This window comes from Melitaea cinxia, chromosome 8 (genome assembly GCF_905220565.1).
Source record: "Melitaea cinxia chromosome 8, ilMelCinx1.1, whole genome shotgun sequence".
NCBI classification, from domain to species: domain Eukaryota; kingdom Metazoa; phylum Arthropoda; class Insecta; order Lepidoptera; family Nymphalidae; genus Melitaea; species Melitaea cinxia.
In genome coordinates this window covers 10,187,473-10,208,519 of record NC_059401.1, presented here as the reverse complement: position 1 = coordinate 10,208,519, position 21,047 = coordinate 10,187,473, and the positions used below count along the sequence as shown (strand labels likewise).

General features: G+C 36.0%; 1 protein-coding gene across 1 annotated transcript; it reads left to right on the top strand.

Moving 5' to 3' along the window:
- The first annotated feature begins 1,718 nt into the window (after positions 1 to 1,718).
- Positions 1,719 to 17,805, top strand: LOC123655715 (ATP-dependent DNA helicase Q5-like). The gene is made up of 11 exons (XM_045591469.1): positions 1,719 to 1,812; positions 2,629 to 3,275; positions 5,528 to 5,633; positions 7,160 to 7,320; positions 11,323 to 11,513; positions 12,469 to 12,678; positions 15,006 to 15,210; positions 15,300 to 15,509; positions 15,937 to 16,096; positions 16,182 to 17,525; positions 17,601 to 17,805. Exons 1-11 carry the CDS (start codon positions 1,719 to 1,721, stop codon positions 17,696 to 17,698), a joined length of 3,426 nt encoding a protein of 1,141 aa, XP_045447425.1. The 3' UTR covers positions 17,699 to 17,805.
- The last annotated feature ends 3,242 nt before the right edge of the window (positions 17,806 to 21,047 follow it).

Here is a 21,047-nt window from a genome sequence, read left to right as displayed (position 1 = left end):
TAATTTTTTATCAGTAATAATATTTTAATAAAATTAGTAACCGCTAACCGGAGTTGCTGTGTCGTTAATTGTACAAATACTAGCAGAAAAAGTGAGTATTTAATTTTATAAATATTCAACTGCGAAATGGAAAATAAATCAAAGAGAAAAGTGAATAGCAGCAGTAAGACGGTACAAGTAAATAGTTGGTACTATGTAGTTGATGTACTTGTGGCTACGGTACTAAAGAATATAGCGACCCCCTCTCTTCCCGTGGGTATCGTAAGAGGCGACTAAGGTATAACACAGTTCCGCTACCACCTTGGAACTTAAAAAGCCGACCGGTGGCGGGATAACCATCCAACTACTGGCTTTGAAATACACAGGCCGAAGACGGGCAGCAGCGTCTTCGGTGCGACAAAGCCAGTACTGCGGTCACCAACCCGCCTGCCCAGCGTGGTGACTATGGGCAAAACACATGAGTTCACGTTATTTTTGTCGTAAACTTGTGGAGGCCTATGTCCAGCAGTGGACTGTAAAGGCTGTAATGATGAATGAGGTAACGGATAACTGACATGCTTAATAAATAGATAGATATTAAATAGAACATCCAGACACAGGACAAATATATGAGCCTCATTAACCGAGAATAGAATCTACGATGCCCTGCATAAGACTCAAAACCAAATTTCATTAAGTTCTATTTATTAATGATTGAAGTTATACTTCAAAAAATGATGAAAGTAATTTTTTACGATAAGTACGCACACCGTCAGAAAAATCAACACCTTTTTATTGACACAGGGGAAATCCCTAACGGATGCCTCCAGCCCGGAGGAGCTGGAGGATATGTCCAATTCGCACGGAATAAAAGCGTGGTCGCTAAGCATTTCCACGATTCCGCCGGCGCCTCTGAGAGGCTCCCTCGTTCAGACTCAGACGTCAATATCTAATCTAAGCAGAAGAGAGGAGAAGTCATTCTAATCTAAGCAGACGTTTAGTTAAAACGTCAGTATCTCTCAGCTATGAATGATGGCAATCCAAAAATATCATAATATTTTTCGATTGGCACCATTCGTAATTGAGAGACTGATATTAAAATCTTTTTTTGTCACAGTCTGGTCTGGTTTTAGTTTTTAACTTTCGCACTTTTTATTCGTTTAGAGATGAGCATTTACATATATTTACAAAATATATCGATTTTTTTTCAATATTTATATCGTACTAGTAAAAATAAAACACCACTATTATTTTGTTAAAGCTGCGTATTTAAAAACGACATATTTCATTGTTTTTTATCAATTTTGATAACGATTGGCTATAAGTGCATATACTTTTAAAGCAACAACTGTAAACCAGATAGTGAAAACCGATATGAATCTTAAAATAGACTAATTTGCAAGTTCAATTGTGGTTTGCCCATCTAATTACTAAAATATAAAAATCCATCGATAAATCGTATATATCATCACATCATTTGATGCATCGTTAATTTTCTGAATATGCATTAACGCATTTGTTTTGAATTTTTCAATGAAAATATCAGCATCCCTATGACATTTGAAACTATATTCAAAATGTCAATCAAATAGTACTTTTATTTTTAGGTTGTTTTAATTTTAATATTTTGTTCATAATTTGTTTACGGGATTTTAATAACTTACGTATATTTAATGTGATTATTGAGATGAAACTCTATAAATATACTTCTGTTAAATGACAGTTATTGAAACTTCATAATGGATAACGTAACAGAAAAATTAGTACAATGTTTTGGTTACAGAAAGTTCAAAAGTGAACTTCAAGAGAGAGCTGTAAGAGCAATTGCTCGAGGTAAATGCTTAATTTTAGTTACTCTTAGTGTTAATATAACTATTATACTTATTTTAAGGAGATACTATTTTTAACAATTAAGATTATGCAGTAGAATGTGTCTTGCACTTAAAAATATATTTTGAATATTTCAATGTATTAGTCAACTAAGTAGTTTACGCTACTAATAGAGGAAAATGAGTATACAAACTGTTATATATATAATTTAGGGATTTTTTTTATATAATTAGATTGGCAAACAAGCGTACGGCTCACCTGATGGTAAGCGATTACCGTAGCTTATAGACGTCTGCAACACCTATCCCCAAAAATCTTCTAAAATTGTTTGAAAACATGTAGCTGTGATGTTCTGTAAGGTCGAGGTACTACACAAGTCAGGCTGCTCCATTTTTTGAGCAGGAAATTTTCTGCTGCGCTCTACCTCAGTTATTTTTTTGTTGTTAAGTGAAAATAATTTAGCTTAGTTATCAGTTCTTATCTATAGTAGATTTTGTGTTATTTATATGATGTATATCAATTTTTAAGTACTTTTTTTCTGTTTGTAAGCAAAAGGTGTGTAAAAATATTCTTGTTATGACGATCAATCTTTTTACAAAAAGGAACTTCGTTCCAAAAATGTCTTTTATTTGTATTGCTTTAAATCTTACAGCTGAGTCTATACAATATGTCTTAAAGCTGCATATAAGCAGGTTTAAAACATAAAGTACAATTTAAACTATCTATACCATTTTTTTTTTATATATATTTTTGTAGTCATTCTTGTATTTATATGAGTTATACAAGAGAAAGTTTTTAAAAACTTCTTTTTATTTTCAGGTGTCCATGATGTGTATGTTTCAATGCCTACTGGCTCAGGGAAGTCCCTTTGCTTCCAATTGCCAGCTATGTTACAGGACAACAAAATTGCCATTGTTTTTTCCCCTCTTCTAGCTTTAATAAAGGATCAGATTGACCACTTAACAAAACTTAAAATACCTGCAGAATCCATTAATTCTAAAATGTCAACAAAGGATAGGGAAAGAGTCTTAAATGATCTTCGCAGTATGAAGCCAAATACAAGATTTTTATATGTTACACCAGAGCAAGCAGCTACAGGAACTTTCAAAGCTCTTATAGAGCATCTAGTCAAGTACAAAAAAGTTTCATACATAGTGGTAGACGAGGCTCACTGTGTCAGTGAGTGGGGCCATGATTTTCGTCCGGATTATTTAAAATTGGGCGATTTAAGAGAGAAATTTAAGAGCATACCATGGGTTGCTTTAACTGCTACTGCAAGTGCAGAAGTAACTAAAGACATAATGTCAAATCTTAAGTTTTTGCAACCAGTAGCGCAGTATAAAACTCCAAGTTTTAGAAGGAATCTCTATTATGATGTTGTGTTTCAAAATTGTATTCAAGATGAGATAGGAGATTTGGTTGACTTTTTAAAGAAACATTTAAAAGATGATGACAATGTTAAAGCAGTAAGTTATATGATTCACCAAACTTTTAATGTAATCTCTTTTGTTCACATGTTTAATTATTATCTATTATTTTCTTACACCTAAGTTTTTATGAACTGTTAATGACAAATTAAGTTCAATATCTTTTGTCATAATTTCATTGTGCTACTGCTGATAAGTGTCTCAACATTAATATGTTCCGATAATAATCCATAACTGTAGAAATTTTAAAAGGACGTAACTTCAAATTTTTTAATTCTTAACTGACATACATGATTAGGTTTTTTGTAAATTAAACTACGTTATACATCTAATGATAGGAAAATATGGTTCTCGCTATAAATTTGTGCTAATTTTTTGATGTTAGTCAACTGTAATTTTATACAGATAATACACTGCAGCTTTGACAATGTAATATGGGGTTAAATATATACTAATTATTATTAAATTAATAATAATAATAATAATATAATTCTATGTCTTTTTGCATGTAAGATATCAATTAAGTTTAGCATAATTTTGGTCGGTGGACTCACGTCTGCATTAGGGATACTAAGATAGAATAATTTGTTCTCGTAATGTAAGCTGCAGTAGTGTAACAAGTAAACGATCAGTAATAAAACTAAAAATCGGAATAACAAAAGCACGGGCACTATAAGCCTGTGGACATAACTTTATATATATACTAGCTGTGCCCGCGGCTTCGCCCGCGTTGAAATTAGTTTGTCACAAAGTTTTCCCGGCAAACTTCCAGTGAAACTCTCATCAAAATCGGTTTAGCCGTTCCGTAAACCTTCCTCTTGCCAATGGTGGACCCCTCTCTCCAATGGTAAAACCGCATGAAAATCCGCTCAGTAGATTTTGAGCGAATCGATTAGATACACTTTTGGAAACTTTATTTTATAATACACTAACTGTTGCCCGCGACTACGTCCGCATGGTTATGAAGATATGCATTACTATCAAGATGTTTAACGTAAATTATTTTTTTATTTCAGTCACTTGAAATGCTTATCAAACTGAGTAGCTTTTTAAAAGGCACAATTTATTATAATTTAATAGTTATTTTTATAAAACCTCTCTATACACCACATTTTTAGTTTTATTTTCAGGCTGTGTATGTTTCATACAAACTATCAACCCCAATTAAACCCCCCTAGCGGTGGAATATCGTAAAATCCGTTCTTAGCGGACGTCTATGCCCTATAAGGAACCTACCTGCCCAAATTCAAGTTTGTAGGTGTAATAGTTTCTGAAATTTCGTGATGAGGGAGTCAACCTACCATCCCCCGTTTTAACCCCAAAAAGGAGTTGATTTCTAAAGATACATTATTTGGACACCTTTTTACCATCTATAGAGCTTACATTTTAAATTTCAAGTCTCTTACTTCAAAAACATAGGACTTTCATACACACTTCCAACCCTCGTTGTACCCCCTTAGGGGTCGAATTACGTAAAATCCGTTCTTAGCGAATGTCTACACCCTATAAGGAGCCTATCTGCTAAATTTCAAGTTTGTAGGTGTTATAATTTCAGAGATTTCGTGATGAGTGAGTAAACCTATCATCCCCCATTTTAACATCAAAAAGGATTTGATTTTTAAAGATACATTATTTGGACACCTTCTCATCATCTATAAGGCATACATTTTAAATTTCAAGGTTCTTACTTCAAAAACATGGGACTTTCACACAAACTTCCAACCCCCGTTTTACCCCCTTAGGGGTTGAATTTCGTAAAATCCGTCCTTAACAAATGTCTACGTCCTATAAGGAGCCTTCCTGCTAAATTTCAAGATTGTAGGTGTTATAGTTTCGGAGATTTCATGATGAGGGAGTCAACCTACCATCCCCCGTTTTACCCCAAAAGGGAGTTGATTTCTAAAGATACATTATTTGGACACCTTGTCATCATCTATAGAGCATACATTTTAAATTTCAAGTCTCTTACTTCAAAAATATAGGACTTTCATATAAACTTACAACCCCGTTTTACCCCCTTAGGGGTCGAGTTTCGTAAAATCCGTTCTTAGCGGATGTCTACGTCCTATAAGGAGCCTACCTGCCAAACTTTAAGTTTGTAGGTGTTATAGTTTTGGAGATTTCGTGATGAGTGAGTGACCTTTCGCTTTTATATATATTATTATAGATTATAGATATAAAAATGTACTAATGGAATATAAACTAAAATTTGATGTGGACAGACTTGGAATGACCAATATTTTTATATAAAATGTAAAATGTAATATTAATATATGTGCTTGTGGTTTTAGAAAGACAAGAGTGCTGCTATTATATATTGCCGAACACGAGAACAGACTGAAGATATATCTAGCATGTTAACAAAAAGAGGTTTTAAATCATTAGCTTATCATGGCGGTATGTTGAACAGAACTAATATATATGTTTTTTATTTCTTTTTTTATGAATTTTAAAAACAAAATGTAGTTTTTCATGTTTATTTTTTAGGGCAATAATAAGTCTAGCCACAGATTTCTTTATTGGCCACGTGAGCTAACATCTCATTTTATAACTAAGCAACGGTTAAACAAGATAGCCTCTAATAAACTAATTCGTCTTTTTTTCAACGCCAACTAAACATTCTATATAAAGCGTCAAGTAAAGATTGATAATTATTTTTACTTGTCCTTCTTATTTATATTTGCCACCTAATTTACTTCTCAGCCACGAATTTGACATCTTATCACCATTTTACGTTTTACAGCTAACTTTCAACACAAGGTCCTCAAAAAATATAATTCAAGCTATCATAGACAGTATCATTTATTATAACTTAACATGTAAAATAATACACTATATTCTTTTATCGTGAAAATGGCCAATGCAAAATTTGGTGCGAGCGTGCGAGATGACAGCGACCAGCCATTTGCATCAATCAGAGAGTCCCATTCGATTCACGTACTGACGACGAGTTAGTCATTTATTGTCGTTCGTTCGTATTTCAATTATTTTGTTTCATCTGTAACTAAATAGTTTCCACCATACTCCCCCATACCACTCGCAATACAAGGTAATGCACCATTTTTAAAATAGAAAAGAAATCCCATAGACCTAAGCTCAAACTTAGACCGCTTATCGGCATAACTTCGTTCCGTGACATCTCCGGCGCTACGGAAGCCCTTCACTCTTGCGTTAAAAAACAATCGTAAACACGCGCTCGCAACAAACGCAATGGTCCATTTTTTTAATTTGGGAGAAATTTAACGGACCAATGTCCAAGTCAATACTTATGCCTGAAAATGGTCAGCTTACCCCAACTCCACGTAGTCTTTTTGCCCTACCCCTAGAGTGTTCTTTAGAAGCTGGAGGTGCGGAGGAAGGGCAGCTTCCGCCCGCTGTAACATCACGTAGAAATCCGGGCGAGCGTGGGTGTCTGCGTTTTGTGACGTAAGGGCGAAGGGGCTGCACTTTCCGAAGCGCCAGAGTTGTCACGGAACGATATTTCAATACACAAATTGATTTTTCAAAAATAAGGTATTTTATTTTGTCTCCCCTCAATAGGTTATGGGTAATATTAGTGGCCATAATTTACTATTTGATGACAATTTTAGCTAAATTTTGACGATCAATTAAAGTGGGACGAGTTTCATTTTAAACATATTGAATTAAGAATATGAAGCTAATAAAATATCTTATTTGATATCATATACTAATATTTTGGAAGTTTATTGCTTGAATGAATGTTACAAATTTAGATACTAAAAAATAACCACCATGCTGAGATGTATTTAGAGTGGCTTACATAGAAGATAACCAGTGGCTAAGATAGTATCATTCAGACGCTCGTTATTTGTGGCTGACTTATTAAATTACAAGACAATGTAGATTTTTAGAGGCAAATAATTTTATTAAAAAGTCTGTTTAATTAGCACCCATTTTTTAAGGATTAAAAACTTCAGACCGTATATCAGTTCAAGAGCAATGGTCGAATGGGGAGTGCCCATGCGTTTGTGCTACTGTTTCGTTTGGAATGGGAGTTGACAAGGCAACTGTACGTGTTGTAGTGCATTGGGGCTTGCCACAAAATGTTGCAGCTTATTATCAGGTTTGTTACAAGTTTTGTTTTATGGCTTAATTACAAAAAAAAGCAACTAGCTGTGCCCGCGACTTCATCCGCGTGGAATTTAATAAAAAAGTCATTGTTAATAAATAAATAAAATTCTGAAATAAAAGTAGCTTAAGTTACTCGTTGTTACATCAGCTATCAGCTGCCAGTGAAAATTCCGTCAAAATCGGTTCAGCCGTTTTAGAGATTAGCTGGAACAAACAGACACAGACAGACAGATAAAAATTGTAAAAAAATGTTATTTTGGTATATGTACCGTGTAAACATACATATGCATTTAAAAAAGCGGCTATTTTAATATTACAAACAGACACTTCAATTTATTTATTTGTATATGTCGGAAATGAAGGTATATTTCTCTCTCTCATCGTCTCGGAGTACTCGGTCTACTCGGTCTACTGTGGGCTTATTATATCGCCAATTTATTATGATACAGGAATCACTTAACGCGGGGTGGTTATTAGTTAACGGGGCGGAGACTAACTTCTTAGCATTCGATGGTTTCATCATGCGGGTGTCGAGTCCATCGTGTGGCAGAGGGAGTAACTCAGAGCAGTGCCTAGGACTTGCGACCCAGATGTAGGTTTAAGGAGGCTCCCTTTCAGATACGTATCAATGCTCACCTTCACTGCTCGAGTTGTCCGCCCTAATATGTAACAATTAATTCGTTTGCACAAATTAATTATTAAAAGAGTCTAGGTTAAGCTACTAGCAGGATACAACAAGTGCATTGTGCCAAGCCAGAGCTAAGACTGACTTAGCCGCGGTTGCACCGTTCGTTTTATACACGTCAGAATAATTCGAGTAATATAATGAGCGAGGGTAGTTGACTATCGAACGATCTGTTGTTGTTTATAAATTCCTTTCTTATTGCCTACGAAAGCGCAAGTGTTTTTACAGTCACCCTACTCCAAACACGACTCTGTCCACGTGACTTCAACAACAAATGACGTCACCGCGTTTACCCATTACTACTATAATCAATACAGCTACTTTAATTAAAATTATTGTTTTTCCACGACATATAGATAGATATATTTATTAGGTCGGGAAAACATCCTTCGTATTTTACTAAGAAATTCAAGGTGATTTTATAAAATTTATTTACATTGACTGTACTATTATCTAAGATATTGTTCGATAACTTGCTGCCATCTCGTAGGTAGTGACAGGAGTCCTTTACTATACAAATTTTGGGACTTCTCATTAAAAAACCGCGACAAATAGTTCCTGGTGCTAACTTAACACTACCTAATAAATTATATGAAACAGATGGAAATCTGAGGGTACATGATCGCGGCTATATAGTGAATGCATTAAGAGCCATTTCACAAAAATCGGTAACAATCCGCGAAATTGTAATATTAAGACGTCGTTAATCTCAGTGTTGGATGCAATAATGTAATTTATATTCTTGAAATATAATAAAGCAACCTTTGTTGTAGTCCATAGTCGGATCAGAATTTTGATTTATATTATGTGTATAAAATTATTAACCTTTTCATCAGCCTCCTCCCTAGGTAAACGGTCGCAATGTATACTTTGAAGTCCTACTTTTCAATAACCTCTACGTTGAAACCATTTAAAAAAAATATCATAATATGTGGAATATAATTTTGTTGCACACTATCATAGATTTTTATTCCATTTGTATCTTTATTAAACGATAAAAAAAATTTAAAGTTACGAATATTTTCCAAATAAGTACAATTTTAAAAGCGATATTTCTCTTAGAAAACTAAGAAATTTTAACGAACTATCTTCATCAAAGTAACCTTACATCATTAAGGAATACAAAAAAAAAAAAAAAAAAATTAAAAGATGTAATTATTTTTAATACATTTTATATCTTCTTATAATATAAAAATGAGTCGCTGAATGTGTTGCTAAGCGCAAAACTCGAGAACGGTTGGACCGATTTCGCTAATTCTTTTTTTTAAATATTCCTTGAAGTACGAGGATGGTTCTTGCGGAGAGAAAAATTAAAAAAAAAAAATTTAAAATTTCCTGAAAAAGTCTAAAAACAACACTTTTCTATACTCCCATACAAAAGATTTGTGATAATACTTAAAAATCACTGTTAGGCGATACGAAGTTCGCCGGGTCAGCTAGTTAAATAATCAAGCCCGGTAAATCAGTCGAGCGCTAGCGCTCTTAGAGGTAAGGTCCACGCCAAATTCTGCGCAGCCGTCTCTTTCGCTAACACGCGCCAAGCGCATGTTGTTATAGCGGATAAAAAGCATTTGATACTTTCATAATAAAATATAAATAAAATAAACATATTACGAAAATGACTGTAAAATAATATAATGATAATTTCTGTAAACAAATGTATAATTTAATTTTCTTTTCTCACACTATCAATACAAATAGGCATTGCAATCTGTTTGTCTTGTTATTTGTTAATTAATATGTTTGTCGGTGTCGATGTCATAAAATGCTATTTTATTCATATCGTAAATATTAGATTCATTCGTAAACTGAAAAAACTAAATCAATTTAAAAAAAATTGTTTCATAAAATTGATTTTTTATTTTTATTTTAAATTTATTGACTGTTGTTATATAACATACTTGAAATTTTTAACAAATTAATTATGTAAAAAACATTTTATACCAAGTTATTAATTTTTATTATACAATAGAAAATGATCAAGATGGTCTTTTGGTTGTCACACTATACTTACTAGCACAAAGATCGCGCGGCTCGTACGATTCGCGCGATGCGACCAAATTTACCTAAACTTGCAGAGCGTAAAATTGTGAAATGGCTCTTAATACTTTCCATTCAAACTCTCTCATTTTTTTGTGGAGTGACTAAATACGTATGTGGTCGGGAGTTGTCGTGATGAAAGACCGCAGATTTTCTATTGATCAATTCCGCTTACTCTCAGTTCTTTCTTAACTATCATCAGCCGTTGATAGTAGAAATCCGAATCGATAGTTTTGCTCCGCAGTAAAAGCTCATAATGAATGAAGCCATTCCAATCCCTCCATACACTCAACATCACCTTATTGCGTGTTAACCCTGGTTTCGCGATATTCGGTGCAGCTTGATCGACCTTTGACTACGATCTCTTTCGTACATTCTTATCCTAGGTAATCCACTTTTCGTCACCAGTGATCAATATCTTTAAAAATAAATGGTTCGATATAATTACATCTTAACAGAGAATCGCAAACGAGTACACAGTCCATTAGGTTTCTTTCAGTGAGTTCATGTGGCACCCATATATCAAGCTTTTTTGTATAGCCAACCTTTTGCAAATGGGTGGAAACTGTTTTATGGTCAATTCCCAGATCTTCAGCTATATCGTAACACCTCGAATGTCTCTACTTTTTCAAGTAACGAAATGCAATATTTGACATAAAATTTTCCTGATTGAAAACGTTTAAACCAATTTTGTGCTACTTTTACTGACACTGCATTAGGTCTATAAACATTACAAGAAAATTTTGCGGCTTAAGTAGCATTTTTCCTTTTTAAAAAGTAAACCTTTAAACTACCGAATTTCTTCGTTGGTTTCACCCTTCTCGGCAGACAGAAAAACAAATGAAAAGTGACGTTTTGTTAGTACTTTTTAATTTCATTTTTAAAATTTCCTCATAATATCAAAACCAGCCAGTTACAAATTATACAAAAAAAAAAAGAATTTTATTTTGCTGACTTTTACTAGAAAATACGAAAAGACTTTTTCACCGACTTATTCAATATTAGTATACAAAACAGTCCATATAGCGACTTTTAATGTAAATGATGCGTCACGTTGTTTTTCCGCGATGGACTCCTAAACAACTTGACCAATTGTGATCAAATTTGCACACCGTGTGCAGTTTGATCCTAATTGAAAGATAGGCTATATTTTCTTTTGATATATGTAATTATTAGATACGAGGTTCGTCAGGTCAGCTAGTTATGATATATAAATTATTAAAACTTCTACTGATATTATTAACTTTGTCATCACTAATTTTTTATCAGGAGTCGGGAAGAGCTGGGAGAGATGGCAAACCAGCTTTTTGTCGTATTTACTACTGTCGAAGTGAACGAAATGCGGTAGACTTTTTATTGAAGTCTGAGATAGGTCGCTCCAAGACTCCAGAACAGAAGCAGAGGTGTAAAAACGCCTACAAGAGTTTCGAAATTATGGTCAAATACTGTGAGGAAGTGAAGTAAGAGTCATTATTTTTTTGCTCTATTTTAGGGCTATTGCCTAGATATTTACAATTGTTTGTAGTTTAAGGTGTTAAAAGGTCACCTGGAAGGTATTTATATAGTGGCTAGTTTTATAGTCGGTGATCTTTTTTATTTTAATCTAGTAAATATATTTCCAAGTGACTTCAGAAAAAAATTAAAATTTTGTCTTAACTGTCCGATGTCTTCGTAAACTTGTTCATATTGGCGGTTTTCATTATGGTTAGATACCTCATTCGCATAAAGTAGTAAGTGGCTGTGTGAACTTGGTACCCGACTTTGGAAAAAATGATGTTTTTTGGATTCATTTAAGAGATATTGGTTAGTAGTTGATAGCAGTGACAACAACTTTTTTTGTAGTTGTACAAAAAATTTTTTTTCGGCACCAAAAAAATATTGCATCCATCGGTAATTGGCTCGCACGGAATATGTGAAAATCAATATCTTCGTATTTCCGCGTCTCTCACCTCAATTTTCTGTAAGTTTTATTCAACTAGAATTGAAAATCTTTTCACTATCAATTTACCTGTAGTTGTAAATATTTAGGCTTTCAAATTGATTTTATAGAGGTAAAATTTATGACGATAATTGTTCGCAATTTAATTTTCTAGCTTACTACAAACAAAACCATATGCATTACAATCATCTACTAACGTTCCTCTATAAGAATAGAAAAAAAAAAATAATGTGGGGGTATGCAATATTTTTTGGTGCCGAAAAAAATTTTTGGTGCCGAAATTTTTTTTTTGTAGAACTACAAAAAAAGTTGTTGTCACTACTATCATCTACTAACCAATATCTCTTAAATGAATCCAAAAAACATCATGTTTTCCAAAGTCGGGTGCCAAGTTCACACAGCCGCAGTAAGTTTAAATAGTATGTACATACCAAGAATGTTCTGCGTAACTACGAAACAGTCTGCGTTGGTCGCAGGTGCCGGCACAAGGTGTTCGCTGACTACTTCGGCGAGGAGGTGCCGCGCTGCGTGTCGCGCTGCGACGCGTGCGCCGACGAGCGCGGCGTGCGGCGCGCGCTCGACCAGCACCTGCGCCGCGCCATGAGCGCCACGCTGGGCTCGCGCGGGATGGTCTCGCACGCGGACTGCTCCGAGCTGTACGGGGAGGGGCGTCTGGGCCAGATGAGGTGACTACTGCTCATATGTTTTACTGCACAATACGACGGGCGCTCGACCGGCACCTGCGCCGCGCCAATAGCGCCACGCTGGGCTCGCGCGGGATGGTCTCGCACGCGGACTGCTCCGAGCTGTACGAGGAGGGGCGTCTGGGCCAGATGAGGTGACTACTGCTCATATGTTTTACTGCACAATACGACGGGCGCTCGACCGGCACCTGCGCCGCGCCATGAGCGCCACGCTGGGCTCGCGCGGGATGGTCTCGCACGCGGACTGCTCCGAGCTGTACGGGGAGGGGCGTCTGGGCCAGATGAGGTGACTACTGCTCATATGTTTTACTGCACAATACGACGGGCGCTCGACCGGCACCTGCGCCGCGCCAATAGCGCCACGCTGGGCTCGCGCGGGATGGTCTCGCACGCGGACTGCTCCGAGCTGTACGAGGAGGGGCGTCTGGGCCAGATGAGGTGACTACTGCTCATATGTTTTACTGCACAATACGACGGGCGCTCGACCGGCACCTGCGCCGCGCCATGAGCGCCACGCTGGGCTCGCGCGGGATGGTCTCGCACGCGGACTGCTCCGAGCTGTACGGGGAGGGGCGTCTGGGCCAGATGAGGTGACTACTGCTCATATGTTTTACTGCACAATACGACGGGCGCTCGACCGGCACCTGCGCCGCGCCAATAGCGCCACGCTGGGCTCGCGCGGGATGGTCTCGCACGCGGACTGCTCCGAGCTGTACGAGGAGGGGCGTCTGGGCCAGATGAGGTGACTACTGCTCATATGTTTTACTGCACAATACGACGGGCGCTCGACCGGCACCTGCGCCGCGCCATGAGCGCCACGCTGGGCTCGCGCGGGATGGTCTCGCACGCGGACTGCTCCGAGCTGTACGGGGAGGGGCGTCTGGGCCAGATGAGGTGACTACTGCTCATATGTTTTACTGCACAATACGACGGGCGCTCGACCGGCACCTGCGCCGCGCCAATAGCGCCACGCTGGGCTCGCGCGGGATGGTCTCGCACGCGGACTGCTCCGAGCTGTACGGGGAGGGGCGTCTGGGCCAGATGAGGTGACTACTGCTCATATGTTTTACTGCACAATACGACGGGCGCTCGACCGGCACCTGCGCCGCGCCATGAGCGCCACGCTGGGCTCGCGCGGGATGGTCTCGCACGCGGACTGCTCCGAGCTGTACGGGGAGGGGTGTCTGGGCCAGATGAGGTGACTACTGCTCATATGTTTTACTGCACAATACGACGGGCGCTCGACCGGCACCTGCGCCGCGCCAATAGCGCCACGCTGGGCTCGCGCGGGATGGTCTCGCACGCGGACTGCTCCGAGCTGTACGGGGAGGGGCGTCTGGGCCAGATGAGGTGACTACTGCTCATATGTTTTACTGCACAATACGACGGGCGCTCGACCGGCACCTGCGCCGCGCCATGAGCGCCACGCTGGGCTCGCGCGGGATGGTCTCGCACGCGGACTGCTCCGAGCTGTACGGGGAGGGGCGTCTGGGCCAGATGAGGTGACTACTGCTCATATGTTTTACTGCACAATACGACGGGCGCTCGACCGGCACCTGCGCCGCGCCATGAGCGCCACGCTGGGCTCGCGCGGGATGGTCTCGCACGCGGACTACTCCGAGCTGTACGGGGAGGGGCGTCTGGGCCAGATGAGGTGACTACTGCTCATATGTTTTACTGCACAATACGACGGGCGCTCCACTGGCACCACTTACTGGCCGACACACTTATATGTTTCACTCTACAATGCAAAATGTAATTAAGTACATATTAATATAAATATCTTAAGACAGTTATTTGAACAAGATCATAGATCGGTTTAACGTATATGTCGATATAACATGTTTACTTATTTATTACCATCACAAAGATAAATAGTTTGTATAAACGAATTTAAAAGTATTGAACTTTCTTTTGAAAAATCAATAATTTTTAGACCCATATCAATATCATACAAAGACGGTGGTCTTTGCTGTAGAAATATTTTAATTACATCACAAACATTTTCCAAAATGACTTGGGAGTAATAATAGTTTAGAAGTTCGGATTTAGAGATATGAAATCACGAAGCATATAATTCATTCAATGGTGACGACCATAAAGCGATCTATGTCTGGTCTCAGTCTGATAGAATATTAAACTAAAATAAAAAATGTTTTGACAATTTAAACATGACTAGACTTGCAGAGAACGGTTAATAGTTAAAACGGTATGGAGATGTTGTTTTTAAACTATTACGCATTGCATGATATACGACTCAAGTTATGAAAATTTGATATCTAGGCATAAAAGTATCTTGAATGTTTTAGGGAGACAGAATCTTACTACGGAAATAAAAGTGATGATTCGGATAGTGACGGTAGTCGTCGCCGTGTTGCTCAAGAAACAAAATCTCTCATATTACAAGAATTTGCAAATAGAAAAAAGAACCTTGAAAAAGATAGAAATAAAAATGCAGACGCTGAATCAGCTAAATACTCAAAATGTCAAGCGGCTGACAGTACTGGAAAAAAAGTATACTGCTTGGATTTTTAATAATAAATAATTAATAATAATAATGAAATATTTAATATTATACGAAAAAAAAAAAATTTTTTTTATAGGTGAATGGTTTAACAGTCGCTGTACGAGAGAATTATCTTTCACTACTCACAGATGCTTTAAGAAATAACCTTAAAAATTTAAAAGGCATTGATGAACCAGAGAATAATCTATCTGAACGGGATATCGAACGGTGCGCAATAGAATTGGAGTATGATGCCTTTTCAAATAGTACCGTCATTAGTCTCTACAGACGAGCAATGGCTAAACTGGTAAGTAATAATTTACTATTTAACTCATGTAGATACTTATTTGAGATAACCCAAATGCTCAACATTTCTTACATGTACTAAGACAGAAAATGTAGTAGCAGTAAGCCGGCTTTTTATTAACTAATTGAAATATTTTGTATTACAATACATACAATACAATATTGCAATATATCTTATTTTTATTAATGTTATTATTTATACACATTATAAATAATAACATTAATATAAATATTATGAAAATTGAGTTTGTTAAATAGGGTTGTCTGAAAGAAATGGCTAATTCCGGCCATAATTATTATTATATAATTAATGGCCATTGTACTTCACAGTCTGTAACTATCTTTATGCTTTGTTTGTAATGTATTTGTGATGTACAATAGTGTATATAAAAAAATAGAACATTGTTATTTATTTTACACAATTCCAGGTATCATCTGTTAAATCTTGTAAGGATAATCTGTTTCCGAAACTCAAAATTTTTGAACCGAGAAAGAAACATTCACTTGCCGAATTTGTGAAGGACTTCGAAAAAGAATATGGAGATCCTCATAAATATCACGGTTTTATATCTGCATCAGAATTAGAAAGTCGTATGTATTTTATATTCTCAACATATGTTGCTATTACAGTGAAAAATGTGTGTAAGTAAATTAATTAAAATTTGTGTTTTAGGTGAAAAAGAATGTAAAACTGAGCGAATGTCACTTTCAAAGGCTGATAAGGAAACGCAACGTAAAGCAAACTCTTTTAAAAGAGACCCTTTAACACAAACTAAATTACAAAATTTTTTTTCCGCAAAATCGTCTGAAGAATCTCCTAGTTTACCCTCTGATGGTAGTGATGATGATGGAGGGCTTGTTATTGCAGAAAATAGCAGTCCTGATCAAGGAGACTCTACGTTTAAGATAGATCAAACAGATGATTTCTCAAATGTCGATGACAACGACAAAACAATAAAAATTGAAACAGAAGAAGATCATAATTCCAGTAAAAAACAAAATACAAAAACTTTGTATATTAATATAACTTTGCAGGGTATTCCTAAACAAAATTCAGATATAGATGTAAATAAAACTGAAAAAAATACAAAGCAAATGTCTTCTGAGAAATCAACACCAACAGCTAAAAGAAAAATCAAAGATCTTTTTGGAGACTCGTCTGATAGTGAAATTGAGTTAAGAGATGCAAAAAGATATAAAAAGTCCAAAGATAAGTTAGTTCAAGAATCTGAAAGTGAAAAGACAGAAAAATTAAAAATTGAAAAGTCCAGGCGAAAACACAAACATAAAAGGTCAACACATTCTGAAAAAAGTCATGAAAAAGTTTATGAAAAAACTATTAGCCAAAATGATTCTGCTCATGATGCAACACATAATGTAGATCATAAAACAACGCAGTTACACACTGAATCTGAAAATAACCATGATAATATTAGAAAACAAAATGACGTAGATAAAAACATTGAATCAAAGAATTCGTATGATTTAACAAATGATGATAGTAAATTAGCATTCCCGGAAACTAAAGATAAATATGGTGATGATACATCTATGGATAAGGCATATAAATTAAGCTTAGAAGCAGATAAAGTATTAAAAGAGCTCAAACATTTCTCCGAAATTAAACGAGACCCGGAAATAGATCAAACAATTCCAGATGATGCTAAAATATGTGATTCTAAAAATGCGGTTACAGTATTAAAATCTCCTACTAAGCACGGGACTAAAGATAAGTACGAGACTAACAAAAAGCATAATCTAAAAAAAAGTGATGATATCAAACATACTAAAATGCACAAAGATGTAAAAAAAGAATGTGTAAATAAAGATAAAAGTAAAGCTAAACACATAATTAAAGAAAAAAATAAAGAAAAGAAAGCGGAAAAATTGGACGTCGCCGGCTTAGTAGTTAAACTATTAATGCCGTATTATAAAAAGAAAAAAATTAGTAATAGGGATTTGTTTAAGATTACCGCTAGGCATATTGTTCACCAATTACTCGCTATACAAGTGACAGGTGAGGAATTCGTATACAGCATTTGTTTTTTTCAAGGTTAAAGTTTTATTTTTAATATCTTATCTTTAATTACAGAGGAAGCAGCGATTAATATGTTATTGAAAAAAACCTTCAGTACAATTACTATTGAAAAAGAAAGTGATTTGGAAGCAAAGTTAAAATTGAGTAAATGACTCATAATTTATTAAATGTATAATATCTTTATTGTTAAGCACTATCGAGTATGATTCAACAATTATTATTATTCTGAGAAGTTTAAATACATTAATTATTTTTACAATCCTTTGTTTGAATGTTTTATTTCTCAAATTAAAGAAAATAAATTATAGTTTGAAAAAACTAAAAAACCACGCTTTTATAGCTAATCGAACTAAAAAGTAGAAAATAATTTTTAATTACAAAGAGTTTATATTACAGTAGTAGAAGATCGAAACAATCAATCATAATTAATTACTTCAAAATATAATTATAATAAAATTTAAGTTATTAAGAGAAAAATTCAATTCAGAGCTTCACTGTTGCATGGGTTTTTTTTTTTTGTTAACTTAGAGCAATCAAGTTCTTCGATCCGAATACCGTCTAAATTTGTAAGGATCGGTCCTTAATACGTATTCAAAGTTTCAAATAAATCAAACTACTGGAAATTAGTGAAAATTATGCTCAAAGAATCCATTACATACATACAACCCAAGCTAATAAAAACGTGGTAAAAAGGTACAATTTAGGTTTCTAATCAGAGTCTTGCTCTATACAAGTATTGGAGTCGCGATACGAATATAACAGCCCACAGTTCCAAATTCTATTGCCGCTTGCCTGTGTATTTTTTTAAACTATTTCTTATAAAAATTATTTCATTCTATTAAAACATGAATTAAACGAGATCACGAGTAGATAATACACCCAACGCCCATGGTTGAAGTAATATATGTGTTTTAGTAATATAGAAATGGCTGTACCTGCCAGCCATGGATGGTAATGGTACCTGTTGCGCTGGCGGTTGCGGGTTCGACCCCCGCACATGACAAGCATTTGTATTGGCCATACAGGTGTTTGCCGTGGTCTGGGTGTTTGTGCAGTCCTTGTGGGTCTCCCCACCGTGCCTCGGGAGCACGTTAAGCCGTCGGTCCCGGTTGTTATCATGTACACCTGATAGCGATCGTTACTCATAGTAGGGAATATATCCGCCAACCCGCATTGGAGCAGCGTGGTGGATTAAGCTCTGATCCTTCTCCTACATGGGAAAAGAGGCCTATGCCCAGTAGTGGGATATTACAGGCTGAAGCGAATATAGAAATAAAATTACAAAAAAACTATATTTATATGTTTTTTATTTTTCCTTTTAAGTTTGACATAAATTTTCTTATCAACTACTATGTAGATGTAACAAATCGAACTTCCTATAAACCAATAATATACCAAGGATCTTATAACTTTACATATCTGCAATGTTCAAAGGGGCTTGCCTTTTACATTCGAATGAATAAAAAATTAGTATTAAGTCGACTTCGTAGTGTCGTAACTTTAAAGATATAAATATAGGAATATATTTCAATTATTTAATTATTTTTCAAAGAATAAACCAATTATTAGTTATATCTAGGTGTAGCCTGTATATGGTTACCACTTCAACAATTTTTTAAATTTTAAAATTTCTGAGCTTCACTAATTTATATAATTTTGATCACAAACCACAAATACTTAATAACTGCCTAAAGCCCGAGTCCTATACTCGAAAACGTTCCTTTTTTCTAATGCACTACTTATTTTCGAATGTATGTTTAAAATTGAACGGGCCTTAAACCAAATTAATCGTTTCGGTATACAGGATTCGGGCTTAACATTGTAAGGCCCAACTTCCTAATTTATGGACAAAAGCATTTTGACGTTGCACCATTAGTTCCCAAGATTACGAAATAACGCCCCAGTGACCTAAAATTATAACACAATGTATAAAAGATTTTTCTTTAATTTAAAGAAACATTATCGTTTCTTTAATTTAAAGAAACATTATCATTTCTTTAATTCTATTGTTATGACAGGCGGCAATTGCGGCATACCTACCTAATTAGAAATTTAATTATAAAATACTTTGAAAATCTATTTTGATGAAAACGCATTTTGTCTACCCGCCTAGGATGTTTATCTTATTATTATAGCGTAAATGAACATTCATCATTACAGCCTATATAGTCCACTGCTGGACATAGGCCTCCACAAGTTTACGCCAAAAATAACGTGAGCTCGTGTGTTTTGCCCATAGTCACCACGCTGGGCAGGCGGGTTGGTGACCGCAGTACTGGCTTTGTCGCACCGAAGACGCTGCTGCCCGTCTTCGGCCTGTGTATTTCAAAGCCAGCAGTTGGATGGTTATCCCGCCATCGGTCGGCTTCTTAAGTTCCAAGGTGGTTGTGGAACCTTGTTATCCCTTAGTCGCCTCTTACGACACCCACGGGAAGAGAGGGGGTGGCTAAATTCCGATGAACATTAAAACATTTAAATAGGCATTAATAAACTAACTAGTTGATTCGGTTTAGGAATGTCGGTAACAAGTCTATGCAAGTTGATAAACAAAGACGTAATTATGCAATCAAGCATGCTTCGCCGAAAATTCGGGGGCAAGTGCATCGGGGTATCACAAACAAAGGCACACAAATTGCTGCGTGCTCTAAATCAAATTTTTGAAAAGCTGGGATAGCTTTTCTTATGTCTTGTTGTTTTTGTGTGCTTTTCCAGTGATCCGTACTCGCACGTAACTGATAAAGTAATGTCATTATAGCCATTAGTTTTATAACTTTCTATGAATAGGTTGAAAAGTTATAGGCTGCAGATTACCGAGCGTGGTGAATTGCGTCTGATGTTTACTAAATCGAAACCCGGTATTAACCAATTGTAACTAGTCTTATTTATGATTCTTATTGAATATTATTATTTTATAACATTGTTTTACTTATTTTCATTAATCGTCTTGTCTTTGCCTTTGTGCAGTGTTTCAGTGTGAGGTACTTTCTTGGGCTTTGTGTATTTTCTTGCGTTTGTTGGTTAAATTATAATTTTGTTCATAATACTTTGTATGATTTTTTATTTGACTTTAAATGTTTTTATTATAACATGTTTTAATTTTTTTAAATAATTATAAATCACGACCCTGAGCCACAACCACGAGTAGCACGATTACAAAGAGAGAGAGAGAGAGGGTGAATTAAATTTTAATTAGTGAATATTAATAGATAATAGATAAAGATATAAAATTGCTACAATTAACTATTATTTGAACAGGGGTGTTGAAGTTTTGTTTTCTTGTAAAAGGGGCGGTAGTCCATAAAAGTTTGGGAAAATATGTTCTAAACTATATTCATATATGGATAGGTACCTAAAATTTAAGTTGAGTCTTAGGAGGTTAAAATAATAAGTACTTGAGGCGGTATAGTGGAGGTGGTAGTTATATACGCAGCGCTCTCTTCAGCGGTGAGTGCGTTTGCGCGACGAATCGTTTTCGAAATACAAGAATCGAATTTAAAATAA

What these genes read in the sequence shown, in the direction of transcription:
- LOC123655715 (XM_045591469.1), top strand. Translation starts at nt 1,719, where the DNA reads ATGGATAACGTAACAGAAAAATTAGTACAATGTTTTGGTTACAGAAAG. An exon ending in ATCTGCATCAGAATTAGAAA is followed by an intron (nt 16,097 to 16,181) that starts GTCGTATGTATT and finishes TTTGTGTTTTAG; the next exon opens with GTGAAAAAGAATGTAAAACT. An exon ending in ACTCGCTATACAAGTGACAG is followed by an intron (nt 17,526 to 17,600) that starts GTGAGGAATTCG and finishes CTTTAATTACAG; the next exon opens with AGGAAGCAGCGATTAATATG.